General features: G+C 41.2%; 1 protein-coding gene across 1 annotated transcript in view; it reads left to right on the top strand.

Annotated features, from left to right (window-relative positions):
* Positions 1 to 16,997, top strand: part of LAMA2 (laminin subunit alpha 2) — a 576,898-nt gene that overhangs the window by 490,288 nt on the left and 69,613 nt on the right. The window contains exons 44-45 of the mRNA XM_019520301.1: positions 2,783 to 2,926; positions 4,081 to 4,214. Coding sequence (XP_019375846.1) covers positions 2,783 to 2,926; positions 4,081 to 4,214 — 278 coding nt within the window. The remainder of the gene's footprint in view (positions 1 to 2,782; positions 2,927 to 4,080; positions 4,215 to 16,997) is intronic.

Genomic DNA, 16,997 nt, shown 5'->3' with positions numbered 1-16,997 from the left:
TGCGTTTCCATTTTCTTGATTTTCTTCAACTGGTAACAATTGAATAGACCCTTGTGCTCAGGATAAGAGTGTATTTTCTAGCATGATTACTAAGTCCCAAGCCTTTCTCCCTGATGTAATTATGTTTTTAAACTCAGGGATCAGCCAGTAATACTAAACTTATTTGGTTTGTGACCTACAACAATCAGGAACACCGTACAGAAAATCCTAAGAGATGAAAGTTCAATAAGTCTCCTGTATAATTCATGTGAAACCCAGATATGGGAGGACAAATGGCTGAAAGGAATGTAGACATAATAACAGAGCTGTGACATGTTTGTTCTTTGAACCACCTTGATAAAAACCTATTTCAGATTCTCATGGAAGTATAGATAAGGCAAAAAGGCAGGTTAACAAATTCTAATACTTTTCACCTATGTAGTACCTTTTATCCAAACATTTCAGAGCACTTTGCCTCCTAACACCTCGAGAATAGGTAAGTACATTGTTTTTACCCCTGGGATGCCAAAAGATAAGGAAGTTAAATGTCTTGTCCAGTCATGTAGGGACAGAGATAACCATACACTCTTGAGGCAAACAGAAAATGAAGTTGTCTTAATATTAGTGTGGCATAAATGTGACAAAAGTTCTAGGGCCAGTTCTTATTCCATCTATTAGGCATCTAAAAAACCACTAGTGGAAAAGATAGTTCTCCTCACCACTTTTTTTCAACTTAATTTCAACACTAAGATGAAGACATATATCAAAAGATAAATGCATGAAAGTATGAAAGGTCTTTTAGGGACTGTAGAGGGTGGAATAAAATTGCGCTCATGCTGCATCCAAATGAGCAAGGGGGTATGGTCTGCGGTGCTACAAACTGCATGTGGAGAATGTTAAGATTTGAACATGCAAATTTGCAGCATGGTGGGATTTCCCAGTAGCAAAAAAAAAAAAAAGAACAAGAAATGCCAGAAAAAAGGTGGTGCAGCATATGCAAAAAAAAAAAAAAAAGTGTGCACTGGCACAAATGGAGGCTGGGCTCTCCAGAGCAATGGTCTGACTGCTGGAACAGCCTCCATCTGTCCCTGTTGCTCCAGCATGCCACTAGGACACCAAGTAAGACTTCTGGGGCCAGCATAGGTGCAGGCTCCAGCCTCCAGCTCTCCCTGCCAGAAGAGCGGGCAGGATCTGGGCAATGGCAGTTTGCCCATTGTGGGACAGTTTGTCCTGCAATGAAGCACGCATGCAGGGGCGTGCGCTGAGGCAAGTTGTGTTGCTACAAGTTCATGCCCCTGCTCACCCAGACACTACCTAGGTGTGTTGTAGGTGGAATAGGCTATAACCCTTAGCACCCTTCAAAAAAAATTCCAATTCAAACACACAGTAGAAGCCAAAGTAGAACTCATTTGTACCTGGGTCATTCACAGCATGCTTAATATGCAGCAGATTGTTAAACTAAGAACAAGTTGCTGAGCTGCTTGATGTGGCTTTTACTTCAAAGGGTGCTGTTTCCCTGATCAGCTGGAATTTATCAGTGATCCCATGCAGTTGATCAGAGAAGTGGTACCCTTTTAAATAAAAGCCACCTGAACAGGTGGAACATCTCAACAGTCCTGTGTGGCAGCTTACTAGATGTCTGTGTGCCCCTGGCTATTTTGCAAACCCTCATCTTCACAGAAATGTAAGGAACCCAGCTCACTCTGAAGAACCTGGATTCTACCATACAAAACTCTCCTGGTCCTTTCTGCTTCCCCCAGTGGACACTCAGTCACTGATTCCCTCAATTCCCCAAGCCTGAACTTCTAGGTCTTAAGATCCTGACTCAGCAAATATTTCCACTTGCAACAGTAAGGTAAATGAGACTCATTTACACACTGAAAATTATGCAGATGATGAATAATTTTAAATGTCAGGGCTTTAATGCATTTCTCAACCCCACAACATAAACCTAACTTGGAGAAAGAAACTATTGATGTCATTGCTAGTTTTGGGTACCAAGAATCTAGACAATAGTTAAATTGTCCAGTTAATTACATTTCTTCTTTGCATCTATTCCATTTGCCCTAATGCCCATGTGAGTTCATTCCAATTACCGATGCTACAGTATATAATACAGAACTCATAATCATCATTATTAGATCATTATTTTTATGACTTACTGCAGATTTCTTAAAATAGACCTAGCAACAGAAAAAAGGGCAGGTTAAAAATTTCAGCACAGCTCTATGAAAAGGAAACTTGGGACACATAATAATGAAAAGCATCTCCTTTGGGGACCATTTTGTAGCACCATGAAATCATAAAAATGATTATTTGTAAAAAGAATGTTTAAATAAGCCAACCATACAGGTCAAATCACAGATACTAAAGAAAGAAAAAGGAAGGTTACCTAGTCCATCCCCAGCAATATGCTAGGACCTAGGTTATACTTCTGATTCCTTTCTACGACTAACTCTTGGATATCTCTGTTACCTGAACCTCCATAGTAGCCTCTTACAGACATTTATGTATTCTAGTAATTTTTATATGAAATAAATATTCTCCTGATGGGCCAGGAAGGCAGGATAACAGGCCAAAAAAGGCCGATATATATCATCACTCATTATAAAAATCTATTCTACAAGAGAAGGCAATTTCAGTCTCCCATACACCTTGTGCAAGCAGCTCTGACTAGTCCTCAGAGATGTGAAACAAAAATGAGACAGTATACTCTTTTTGCAGTTCTTCTAAAGCCTCTATTTTTGTTCCCTCTGGAATAATGAGCTGTAACCTGAATTCTCTGTGCTGTGTTTTTTATAAGATCAAAGTCTCTGTGTCTTCTGGAGGTGACTGTATACGCACATACAGACCAGAAATAAAGAAAGGAAGCTACAACACTGTTATTGTCAATGTGAAGACAGCAGTTGCCGACAACCTCCTTTTTTATCTTGGAAGTGCCAAATTTGTAAGTCTGGTTCTCAGTTTTCTCTTATTGGAGTTTCTCAATCATACAGGATCTCTGGCAAACAAAGATGACAAGAATGCTTTCCATTAGAGACTTCAAAGGAATGGCAGAGGACCCAAGAGTTTACCAGGATAACTAGATATATACTGTTACTCACAGAAGAAACAAAAAAAGTTTTTGTGTATTAATATAGGCCTTAGAATTAACATGAGTGGCAGATATTTTGGTGTTTGTCTAGGAATCCAATCTGATACTCCTACATGGACTGCATTAAAACTAAAATCAGTAGTAGTGCAACTGGGATGATTTTTTAGTTGCTTGTTTCTCATCCATTTTCTCTTGGGGATGAAGTAGCTAATCAGCTTGGATCTGTCAAAGACCCTACTTACCATGACTTCCATTCAAGCCCATAGTAACTTCAGGAATGATAGTGATGAATGATTCAGTTTTCCACAAGCCCTCCAGCAGACAGGCTTCTCAAACCATCAGTAATAATTCAGTAAATGGGAGAAAGTGTTCATTTTCAAACACTCTGAGCAATGTATTTTATTTTTCTACTATAAAAGGAAGAGTCTGGAAGGTAATACGTATTAACCTATGGAACACTGGCATTGTTCAGTACAATACTGCCAGCCAAATGAATGCTTTCTAAATAATATTGTTTATGTTTAAAAACCTCTCTAAGCAGCTATAATATTGCTGTTAAGAGCTTCTCCAATGAACCAGCAATACACAGCTACCTAGAACAAGATACATAGTAAAGAACCATTAAATAATGGAAGGGATGAGGGAGATTCCTGGTCTCTCATGGGACCCGAAAGAGTAATTCATCCAGAAAGAGAACTAATAAGAGGCAGCCAAACTTCTGTAGCCTAGTAATGACTGCACTCCCTTGGTGGTCAGGAACAGAAGAGAGAGAAGTCCTGGGTTATGGTCCCTATTCCCAGCAGTTTATGCTTTTTATCCAATGACTTTTTAATGGAGAATTCATGGGAGTTACTATACAAAATTTGCTATGTGAACATGGATCCCTGAGACCCCATAAGTTTACTTATGATCTTCAGAAGTGTGGAAGATCTTCAAAAATTATATTTTTATAATGTTTAAAGTAATTCGCTATTTGATTCCTTTTATTTTAATTCTTTGTATGCTAGACTGACTTCTTGGCCATAGAGATGCGTAAAGGCAAGGTGAACTTCTTGTGGGATGTGGGTTCTGGCGTTGGACGAGTTGAGTATCCAGATCTGACCATAGATGATGGCTTTTGGTACCGAATTGAAGCCTCTAGGTAAGCTTTGTAAGGTTTGGCTAGTATAGAAAGAAATGATACAACACAGCAAGGTCTGTTGCTAATCCTGTTTTTGTATCCACATTCCTTAGGAAATAAGTACAGCATTTGTACAAGGATAATTTTTTTAAATCAGTGTCATTATAACAATAAAAATGATAAATGCAGTCCAGTTTAATAGAAACGTTTGAGCTTGTGTCCAACTGTCTGTTATCAAGAAGCTTCTAACCAGTGGCCTTCTAAAGGTGCAGGTACTCTCTCTGTTCCTGAGATATACTACAGATGTGCAATATCCATTATCTACTTCTATCAGCATTTCTCCGCCCTTCTCCCTTCACTCTATAGTCTTCTTGCCTATCACTCTCACCAGGGCACCCTCAGCTAGCTCCCCTTTCAGTACATCCTCATATTCAAGATTCTTACCCTCATCTTCAGGGCTGAGATTCACATAGGAATTTAGGTATCTAAATCCAAGACAGAAAGTTGTAGAAACTTCACCTTATCTTCCATTTGTGCCTAAACTTTCACCAGAAAGCCTAACTACAGACCTAAAGATTAGCTCCCTTTCATTCCCAGAGGCACTTTTCTCTTGGCTTATCTGAATGTTTAGGCATTTATTACCTGCCTGAGGCCATTTAGGATTCACAAACCAGGCTAAAGGCTCCTGAGAGACCCAATCCAGTATGGTGTTGAGAGCCTACCTAACAATGATTAACAGCATTGAGCTCAGTACTCACAGCCAGGGGAGGATCCATCGCAAGGGTGAAGAGAGCACATTCCACCATTGTGGTTGTCCCTACCTGACCAGGGCACAGAAATAGCCCCAGAGTCATTCTTTTCCTGCTTGGCTGTGGGCTGCAGCTGTCCAGGGTACTGGGCTCAGCAAGGGGCAGCAGTGGTTGGTGGGTTCCCTCTTTTTGCACAGGCTATTCCCCCGCTGCATTTCCTACTGGCAGGGAACAGGCTCTATAAAAAGGAACCCTCCTTTAACTACCACTGCTGTCCTCAGCTGAGCTCAAAATCCCACACAGCTGCTCCCTGCAGCCCCCAGCTCAGATGGGGACAGTTGCAGTGGCAGCGGGAAGTTCCCCCCTTCAAGCATCTGATCCCTGCCCAACTTCCCTTGGGCCCCTGCCTGCCCTGGGCATCCTTTCCCCCATCACCCTATGGTCCAAGGAGTAATGTGCTTCACCCCTTTAGGAAATTCTAGATCTATCCATAGTCACAGCTACTTTCTTCACAGCTACTTTCCTTCAAAAAGAAGGAGGAAGTGGTAGTAGTCTTCTTTTTTATTATAGCCAAAAGTTCACAGCACTTGCCCAAAAAGTGGGAGTTCTGGGTTCTACACCTCCTCAGCCTGACGGATCTCACCTTCTCACTGCCCAGGAGAGTGCCCTGACTATCAGACAAGGTAGGCTTGGAAAGTAGGCCCTCTTTATACTGTTTCTGTAGATGCTGCAAAAAGGAATACAAGATTCATAAAGTCAGAGAGCAACCAACCGAGAGAGCAAAATGCCATAGTGCAGTCATGAGAACACTGCTCTAGGAGGGAGAGGAGCATTGGTTTCTGGTCCCTGCATCCAAAAGTTTATGCATTTTTTTTAATGCATAAACCATCTTTAGGCACATGAGTGCTCAGCCTATATTCCTTTGTGAATCTCATTCTGAAATCCCTTATACCTTTGCTCCTCTTTAGCCATTCTTTTATCTTATAGGAGCCCATAACCCTGCCCCCTCCCCTGTTCTTTCAGTGATGTCAGTTTTACCCTGTTGTTTTATAACACTTCCCTCATAATTCTTGTTGTTTAGAAACCCCACCCCTAGACTGATCTGTAAGACTCTTCTCATCCAGGCTTCTCAGAACCCCCTTTGCCCTTGACACCCACCAGCCAAAGTATCTTAAAATAGGGGGCAAAGAGTAATTTGGGGGCAGTTCATATTTATCTAAAAGTTGGGTTGTATGTATCCATACTTTTATACCCTTTTTTTTCTCTCATGTATGCAGTGTAAGCTCTTTTGTTATGGACTGTCTCACCTTGTGGGCATATAGATAGTGCTTTAGAATATTGTGGGCACTACTTCAGTTAAAATATGTAATAATAAAAGTATTACATAATCTACCCATTAATAAAGAAGCCTATTTTAAAATGTCCAAAAATTAAAGGCAAGAATACTTGTGGCTGCTATATTTTATTGGACCAACTGCATGACTGGATACAGGCAGGTTTTCAGGTATCACAGTACCCTTGCTCCGGCCTGTTGGTCCAATAAAAATATCATGCAACAAGAATTCTTACCTCTCATATATTTCTTCGACCATCAGGGCAAAAACATTACCTCAACACTACCAAAAGTTAAAGGGTGTTTTTGCACTCAGACTGAAAACTTTTATGTATCTCTGGATTTCAGTGAATTGTATCCTTTCAAAATATCTCTGTTTCATTTGTTATTCGGAATAGATGGCCTGTCACATCCTAGTACACTGATTCTTACTCAAAATGCCACCCTTATAGGCAAATGTCTTTTCAAGCTGAACATGTGAAAAGATATAGTTTATGGGAAATCAAGGTTAAAAATACTTATTAAACCACACAGGAAGATTTTACACATTTTAAGAAAACAACTATTGAATATTTTCTTTCCCTTCCCTAACTTCAATAACTTAGCTGGATTAAGACCTGAAATTCAAGCTAGTTCTCAAACCATATATGTGGAATTATAGCCTTGGTATGTACATTAGGGAAATATACCATCTGGTATGGTATGGTATGGTATGGTAATAAGAAAAAATAATTCAGCTGGTTTAAAAAGTATATTTTTAATCTCTGTGTACCCTGTATTTAATCTCCAATTGTCTTGGGTCCAGTGGACTTGGGTCTTTTCAGCCTAAAAAAGAGAAAGCTGAGAGGGGACTTGGTAGCAGTTTACCACTACATCAGGGGAATACATCAAGGGTTTGGCGAACAACTGTTCACCAGGGCACCCTTGGGGAAAACCAGGAGTAATTGCCACAAACTCCTGGGAGACCATTTCAGGCTCAACATTAGGAGAAACTTCTTCACAGTCAGGGTGTCCAGACTGTGGAATAAGCTCTCTCCAGATGTGGTGCAATCAGCTACCCTGGAAATTTTCAAGAGGAGACTGGACGGTCACCTCGCTGGGGTCACCTGACCCCAGTTGTCTTTCCTGCCTGGTGCAGGGGGCTGGACACAATGATCTTGCAAGGTCCCTTCAGCCCCTAACAATTTGTGAATCTATGAGTCACTATTAAAATCTTTAAAACTTTTGTTTTGAGAGTAGATAATATTACAGCATGGCCACATTATGTGTCGTATATAAAGATTACCATATCACAATTAATAATTTGCTAAAAGAATTGTAATCTTTTTACTAAACCGTTCCAAATTTTGTTTGCTAACACAGAATAAACCATGGTATCATATACAATATCAGCTAAACTAATATCTGTTTAAGGACATGAATCCTAATTTGAATAAATCCTGTTCCACTGTAATGTGCTAATTTGACATAATATTAGGCAGTGAAAAAGATAACATTGTCAGTAAGCAAAACAGGAAGGAAAATATAGGCGTCTTAATTTCTATTCTGTCCATAACTCAGAAGAGTGAGATGTCTAATGTAAACAAGTTAGTAAAATCTCAAAAATCACCCATTCATGACAGCTAAATAAAATCATGGCAAAGTTTCCAAAGCTATTTTAATTAAATCTTACAGTTAAGGGAATGCAAATTGAGCTAGTTACATAAGATGTTCATCAGTTTAGTGCAGTCTGAATTCATATTACACACACTGAAATAGCTTCATGTCACAGTAGAACAGGACTTTCATTTACAGGAAAGCTGGTTCAGCAGAAAATGCAGCCAGGACATGATATAGGAATTTAGACATTCTACAAAGTGCATATCACGTATTAAACTGGTTGTTCTTGATATAGGGCATTCGTGCTCTTACATTTGAAGCAAATGGAGCAAACTGCTAACTCAGCAATGGAAGCAATTACAATAACACAGATCTGAAGAGTGGAGCAGTGTTGAGGAGAATTAGATTATAAAGAGACTAGATGAATTGGTGGGATCAAAATGAAGAGCTACAGAATGGTTTTTGCATTCCTTAGGCATATTTGATAGACTATGCGCTGAAGACCTTTAACTGACATCATTATACAGTACCCCTGAGTAAGTGCTTAAACCAGTGCACCAATTTCATTTTTTTTCCTTTCATCTTTATGTTTCCACCCAGTTCCAAGGACACAAATTCAAAATTATGTGACATAACTGTTGTGACACCCATTAATGGGGGTATTCACTCCTAGAATGGAGGCGTCAGGTGAAATTTTGGCCCCAGTGAAATGAAGAGGAACATTGCAATTCATCTAGGTGGTTACTGGATTTCACGCAGGCCGTGAGCAGACCTACATTTGAAGCATTCTAAGTTTGACTCCAGTTGGGAGTGCTTCTGGTCCTGGACAGGTCCTGCCACACTCCCTCCACCAGACCACAAAATCACCACAGTGGCATACAGTGGCATGCTTTCTAGCCAGGGGTTGCCATAAGAAGTTGCTTGGTCATGTGGCTCCATTCCCCCACCAGCAGGAACTCAGCTTCCAGTTTACCGGTTCTGAAGACTGAGAACTGTGCAAGGATTCATCTCTTTAGCCCTAGGGCTAGAGAGAACAACTGCATTGTTCTAAGGCTCCAGAGATTGCTGAGAATGGCAGAGTATTTTCTGTCCCCTCTCTCCCCGCACCTCTTCAACCACTGCAGCCTCCAGGATTCAGGAGACCAGAGGCCCCACACCCTTCCATGGAAACCAGGAGACTGGAGGCAGAAAGGCATGCAGACATGCAGGCATTCTTGGCAGAGAGCAGTGCAGTATGAGATGCAAGAGGACTGAGCAACCCTCCTCTCCCTACACCCACTCCCATCACACTCCAAAGAGTATACAGGTGTCCCAAGAAGAGCTGTCAAAGGGATTGATCAAAGATGTTCCTCATTTTTGGGGATCTTTTTTTAAAAGCTTCTTTGGCCAGGAACATCTGTATGCTTGCTGATATTACATCTGTCCCTGGGCCTCATGTAATGTCACATGCACAGTAATGTTTCAGCTTTGGATATATGTTGCACCCATTGCCCAGAGATTCCCAGAGCAGCTCTAAGATGTTGAAAAAAGAGGTATAGTTAGGATTGGCAGCAGGGACCACTGGCTGCCCTTCCAGCTCAAGAACTGGGGGCAAATCAGACCATCAACTGACTTGGCAGGTAGGCCACCCACTCTAAATCATAGGGCCAATGCGCCTCTCACTCTGCCCTACTTATACTACTGGAAGAGGGTTTGACTGCACTGGCACACATCCCCCATTCAAGATCTGTCCCATGGGAACCTTTACAAGGGAGAAGAAATGGAGATGATTAGATTGCTCAAGTTCACAAAATGGGCATGATATTAATTCCATGTGTTTTTTCAAGTTTTTTTTTAATATAGTCTAGTAATAGTTAGCATATTATTGTATTTACACTAGTTATAATGAAGATCCTTTAATAATAATGTATTTAATTAAAGTAAAATTTGTTGTTCTAGAGATATTTGTTAGGACAAGGGAGTATTATGTATATCACAGTACTATTCTCTTGCAAACATGAAGCTAACTGGGATAAAAACTCTGATTTATAAAGGTACTGACGAAAAGGCAGTGGTTGCATATACAATGTTACTGTAGCAGGTTGTATCCTGCCTCTGATGAGAAAAACAACAGCAGTGATAGAGGCTGATCATATTTACTTGATTCCAAGACGAGCTTACCCCCTCCCCCCATCTTATAATCACATACAAGGAAACTTCACTAAATATATCTTTAAACTGCTGCCAAAAGCAGCATATGCTCAGCAATGGAAAACAACTATGAAGTTGATTAAATGTAGTCAACACTAAGCATGACTATAAAACACACGGCCCAAATTTGACAAACATATTAATGGAAACCTTTGATTTAGTGATTTAGTTATGTATTGCGTGGCCCTTAAAAAAACAGGCAATTGCTCCCCCAGAAGGTAACAAGCACCAGGCCTGGACCCTCTCTTGCAACCTTTGAAGCAGTCCTCCTCTGCTGGCCAGCATTTGCACAGGTCAAATCAAGCTCCGATACCCTTCCCTGATGCCAAAAATGCTGACGGCAACATTTTTTTATTACAAAGCATCTAAAGAAAACTACATTTGCACAAAATTTGGCAACCTCTCATACAATAATATCTTGTACACCTTATTATACCTCTTTTCACCTTTAACACACTAACTTTTCATGAACCTCCCAAGCCCAGGAGAAAGCAACACTTTTCACTTGGTCCCTTTGTCCTTTTGGAAGAAACACTACCATTCTTCTTTCCTCCATACCTTCCCTGCCTTCTTCTTTCTAATCTTGTCCGCATCTTTATCCACATAGTATTTCAATTCATATATTGCCAACTCCAAACATTCTTTTCTGGTGAAAGCCAGATCCTCAACCAAGAGTAGGTTTTTCACTTTCAGTATTGCTCCTGTCACACAAAGCAGTATGGTTCTCAGTTTCTTTGTCTCCAGTCCTTTGGGCATTAACCCATACAACTCCATTTCATATGTTTCATTTAATATCAATCACCCTCAAAAAATGATGCACCCCCTCCCATACCCTTGCACAAAAGGGGAGTCCCAAAATACATGCAATACAGATTCTTCAGCCCCACGTACCTCTCTCTGTGGCACACTACCAATCTTATCAAACTTGATTTATGCTGAATGCCCCTTACAGGAACAATATTCCATATCACCATCTATATGATATCCATATGTTCTCCTTTCAATCTGTTATCTATCACTTCTTTCCACATATTTGCCACCTATCTTTCTCTCAGATCCCCAAATATTGTTATCATGTGTTTCTTTCTTATCATATTAGTCACCTTCTTACAGTCTTACAAGCATTCTAATCCCACTCCCCAAGTTTATTTCCCCTTATGAAGATTTCCATCTTTGCTTAGTGGGCTGGTGGCTGCCATGCCCACAGCTTTGTCCAATCTCCCCCATACATGCCCCATCTTCTTAACATTCTTCCTGGCTGGTAGCAACAGAAACATGCAGTTTCCCCTACCCTCTCCGTTGCTTCTTTACAAGAGTATACTTATACAGTAAGTATACACAAAGCTTTCCAAATCCGGCATTCCCACCCTCCTAATTCCTTGGCTTTGTAAAGGTCTGTTCTGGCTACCCTTTCTCCTTTAATTCCTGCCCCCACAAAAATACATATCTGCCTCTGTATTCTCCTTATCTGTTGCCATGATAGTGGATACACCAGTCCTGTGTAAAGGATGGTCAGTAAGAGTACCATTTTTACCACAACTGCTTTACCAATGAAAGATAACATTCTACCACTCTACAATCCCAAGATCTGTCTCACTCTTATCTCTAACTTCTCCCATGCCCTTGTTCCTTTCCATTTGGCATCCATTGGGATTCCCAAGATCTTGATTACATCCTCAACTACCCACAGCCCAAACTTCTGTAAATGTTCCCAATTCCCCACTCCCATCAATGTACTTTTCATCTTATTTAATTTTGCTCAGTGTTTCACCATAGTTCTCAGTATGCATCAGTATCCTCTTGATTGATATGTTGTCCCAAGCCACTATGTTCACATCATCCATATATAGTGTATATTTAACTTCTTCTCCTCCTGGTATCTTCACACTGCTTATCACCTTATCATGAATTCTCTGTGCCAATGGCTCCATCATGCACATAAAAAGATAGGGGGACAGTGGGCATCCCTGCCTTACCCCTGTTTGTATGGGGAATGCTTTGCTCAAGTAACCATTCACCATTACTCAACTTCCCACTTTACTGTATAACACTTGAACCCATCCAGTCATCTTTGTAGGAAACATCATCCTCTGCAGTACTTCAAACATGAAATCATGTTCAGCCCAATCATAAGCTTTTTCCAGGTCCAAATTCATTTTTACTCTATTTCTTTTCCTGTCTTGAACATCCAGTATAACATTTCTCATTAACTATAGGGTCCTGGTTATCCTCTTTTCAGAAACAGTACACGTTTGTTCTTGTATCACAGCTGCTAAACAGTTCTTTTAATGACTACTTTTGTCATCAATTTGTAGTCTATTTATAATAGAGTTATTGACATCCAATTGCCTGACACATCTCCCTTTCCCTTCTTGAATATCAGAATGACCACACCTTCTTCAAAATCCTCACCTATCTCCCCACCCTCCATTATTTCCCTGTATGTCCCTATTATGTCTGTCCTCAGCCATTGCCAAAAATTTCCATAGAATTCCACCAGAAGTCCAACTTTTCCTGTCACCTTCCCTCTCTTGCAAGTTTTTAAGTAGTCCTCCACTTCTCTTTTAACGTATTTATTAATGACTTGGATGAGGGGGTGGAAAGCGCAGTGGTTAAATTTGCAGATGATACCAAACTGTGGGGGACATTGGGCACATCAGAGGATAGAGTAAAGATCCAGGATGACCTTGACAGACTGGATTTATGGGTGGAATGGAATCAGATGAGGTTTAACAGGGAGAAGTGCAAGGTCCTTCATCTGGGTAGGAAGACCCTTCACCACAACTATACGATGAGTGGTGGTCCACTGGCTGGCACAGCATCTGAACAGGACCTGGGGGTCGTGATCGACCGGAAGATGAACATGAGCTATCAGTGTGATGAGGTTTCCATAAGGGCAAATAGAGCTCTGTTGTGCATTAGCTGATGTGTTGCCAATAGATCTAGGGAGGTGCTCCTCTCTCTCTATTTGGCATTGGTGAAGCCACAGCTGGAGTACTGTGTCCAGTTCTGGGCACCACACTTCAAGAAGGATGTGCATAAGCTTGAGGGGGTACAAAGAAAGGCCACCAATATAATTAGGGACCTGGAAGAGAGGCCCTATGAGGAAAGACTCTGGGAACTGGGCCTGTTCAGTCTGAGTAAGAGAAGGCTGAGAGGTGACTTGATAGCTGCCTACAAGTACATCAGGGGTGAGCATCAAGATGTAGGGAAGCAACTGTTCAGGAAGTCACCTCAAGGGAGGATAAGGACCAGTGGGCATTAGCTAATGTAGGGTAAATTCGGGCTGGACATAAGAAAGAACTTTTTCTCTGTAAGGGTCATCAAAATCAGGAACACACTCCCAGCAGACAGGGTGCAGTCGCCACCTTGGAGGTGTTCAACATGAGGCTGGACAAGCACCTTGTTGAGCTTGTCTGAGCCCAATAACTTCCTGCCCACGGCAGGGGACTGGACTTGATGATCTTGCAGGTCCCTTCTGGTCCTTCAGTTATATGATTCTATGATCTCATACATAACTCCTCCTCCAGTTTTTGTTTCTTTCCAACCTCTATTCTTTCCTTTATCCCCTCAAGGAACACCTTCATTTTTCTTCCATCTGCTCATCTTCTTTTGTACAGCTTTTCATAAAACTGCCACCATATCCAACACTTTTGTATTCCCTTCTATTTGGATTCCTTTTCAGTTCTTACTGTTTTCAGTCCCTTTCTTCTTTTCCTCAATTTCACCAAAACATACTTACACCATCCTTCTTCCCCCTTCACCATCCAAGGTGCTCTGGTCAGAAAGATATTCTCATCCATTTTCTTTTGAAGCATTCTTCAGTTCATCACTTTGTCTTCCAGTTCTTCTTTTACTTGTACACCTCTCACCACCCCCTTTAATAATTCCTGCTTCCTTGCCCATAGTTCTTCTAGCTATTCCTCCATCTTCTTTGTTTCTCTTCGAGCAATATTTCTGAAAAATTCTCTTGTTTTTCTTTTGATAATTGTCCCTACTCCCAGACACTTTTGTAATGTCTCTTCAACATCCTCCATCCTTTATACAGTTCCACATATTCTTGACAGGTCTTCTCATCTTGTAATAATTGAACATTTAACTTCCACATCCCTTTACCCCTACCCTTGCTTATATTTAAATTCGCTTCCATTCTCAACATCCAGTAATAGCTGAAGGTCAAATCTGTGTTCACCTTCTTTCCAATCCCTACCCCATCTGACCTTAATACAAAATCAGTCCTTGATACCTCTCTCCCACTTGGTTCCATCCTCATAATCACCTTCTCACCGGCCCATACATCTTAAAAGCCTCCATCTCTTACTATATTAATCAGTACTTTTGACAAGCTCCCTCTCCCCTCTGTCCCCTCTCCTATCCTCCTCCTCAATAATGCAATTGAAATCTCCCACCAGAATTTGCTGCCTACCTCTGCCTACACATACCTCTAATTTCTTGAAGAGGGCCATCCTTCGTACTCTTTCAGTCAGGGTATATACATTAAAACTGTAACACTTTCTTTTCAAACTCCACCACAGCCTGTTGCAGTCTCCCTTCTGCAATCACTTGCACTTGCCTCACTTCCACTTTCTCTCTCCTGAGCAAAATTGCAACTCCAGCCGCTTTGTTTGCAAAGCACCCCATCTGCCATGACGGTCCCCATCTTTATTTCTTTACAAAACTCTTGTAATCCCTCTCTCATTGGATTCCACACTTCTGCAAATGTAGTATGTCCACTTTTACCCCACCCAATATTGACATAATTTTATCCCACTTCATCCTCAGTAACATACTTCTGGTATTTATAGATGCAATACACAAAGTCATGCTTATACATTTAAATTTCATCTCTTTATTACTTTATGAGTCTTCTATGCTTCTGCTTGATGCTGTCAGCGCTAATTCTCTCCCCTTCCCATTCTGGTAGAGTTTGCCAGTTATTTTATTGCTTTAATATTTAAGAAAGGTTCCTCTTTCCCCTCTCCCACACATTTCTGCTCCCCGCGCCCCCACCCTTTCCCCTCTTCATTAGACCCAGACCACATTAATGATGAGCTTTTTATCAACCCTCCCCCTGTCTTTCATTGTGCGGCTTCTTTTTCTTAAGAACTATTGAAAGTGATTTCTTTCTTTTCCCAATTTGGCTTTCTTCTTTCTCCTGCTCTATCCTCAGTCCTCCTGCTTCTCTTCTCTCTCCTCAGTCTCAAAGTCACTTGTTCCACTTATCTTTCCCTCTTCCCTCCTCTGTTTCCAGCTTCACCACTTCACTTACTGAAATTTCTCTATCTTCCTCCCCAGCTCTTCCTGCTTGTGGCATCTCCTCCACCATCATGCATTCTGACTCAATATCTTCTTCCTCACTTTCTCTTTCCTGCCTCTGCTGCTCCTTTGTAGACCTAGCTTTATTTGAAAAGGATCACAAACATTGGCACTGTAAGTGTTCCTCTTCCCTGCAAGTAACACCCTTCAGTATTTCTTGGCAGCGGCATGTGGCCACGTGTCCTTCATGCCCACACTTTTTCAGAGTTTAATCAGTCTGAAATACATTATAAACCCTCGGTGTGGCCCTACTTGGGTTACTGGAAGTAAGTGCACTATCTTGCCAGGACTCTTGTCATGCACCCTCTTTGCCACCTGAGCTCTCCACGATCCTGTCTGTATACTGTATTTATCATGTATCTTCTCAACATACATAACTTTTTGTACATAATTCTCCAAACATTTCTTTACCCCCCATCTCAAGCATGCCCATGTACATTTGAATAATTATCATCCTTTCTCTTGTCTTTTTCCTGAAATAAAACTTATTTCCCTTTCAGTTCTTCTCTCTCACCTATGCTGCATACATCTTCCAAAAATAACCTTCCTCATAGCCTTCTAAGCTCCAGTACAAAATTTCCTACGACTTCCAGTTAGGAAAGGTGACCAGGTTATTAAAATGTTCCACTTCAACATTCAAAACTTCGAACAATATTTTATCTATAAATTCATATCTATTCATTGTCTGACTTCCATTCTCCTTCCCCTATTACTACTGTTCTGTAGCAGTAGTAGATTTCTTGCCCCTGCATCTCTCACTTTCACTTTGCAAATCTGATTTATACCTCTCACTAGTCTTCCTCTTCCCTTCAATCACTGTTCCATACCTCATTTCTCCCTCCAGACCTCCTCTCCTCTGCCTCCTTTCCTGGTCTTTCTGCCGACTGGAGTTGCTTTCTTCAATAAAGCTTTCTCCAATAGAGCATTTTCCAACACCACCGATCCTGCCACACTTTTCTTTCCTATCTTCTTTTGTCCCTTTTTCCCTGCCTTTGTCCATCTTCCATCAGACTCTGGCTCTTCTCTTCCATTTGCCAATTCACTTCTTATCTCTTGGTCTGCTTCCCCTTCCATAACTGTCATTCTCCTCTCCAAGACTGCCACCATTACTGTTCTGGACTCTGAAAACTCTTCTTCCTCCATCCCAGGGCCCCGTCACTATCCTCCCAGTGTTTCTGTCATGAATCCAGGTAGTATACTGGGCTTCTGCCCAGCCACTACACTTGATCTTAGCCAAAGATAACCAAGAAGTTGTTCTGTTGAGTCTTTTTTTTTTTTTAATGATTTTTTTTTTCATATTCCGAGCCAAATTGATTCCAAATCCATGAATCATTCAAAAACCATATATGGCACTATTCCGGGCAAACATCCTCCACCCCCACCTGGGCCTTCAGATGTTTCCAAAACATTTGGTGTGCATCCTACATGCAGGCCCAAGGCCAGAGGCATAGGGTTCAGATGCCCCCAAGTTTTGCTTGCCCTCAGCCATATGGCCACAGGAGTAAGCTAGGGAAGAATCTCCTAGTTCCATAAAGCAGGCATACAAGATCAACCCACTGGAAATGCAAGTGGGAAGGTAAACTGTACATCATCTCTGCCGAGGTATTAACCAATGCT

The sequence above is a fragment of the Gavialis gangeticus genome, unplaced genomic scaffold, assembly GCF_001723915.1.
Source record: "Gavialis gangeticus isolate Ggan-Ray unplaced genomic scaffold, GavGan_comp1, whole genome shotgun sequence".
NCBI classification, from domain to species: Eukaryota; Metazoa; Chordata; order Crocodylia; family Gavialidae; genus Gavialis; species Gavialis gangeticus.
Note: the sequence above shows the minus strand (reverse complement) of the source record. Positions and strands in the feature narration are given on the sequence as shown.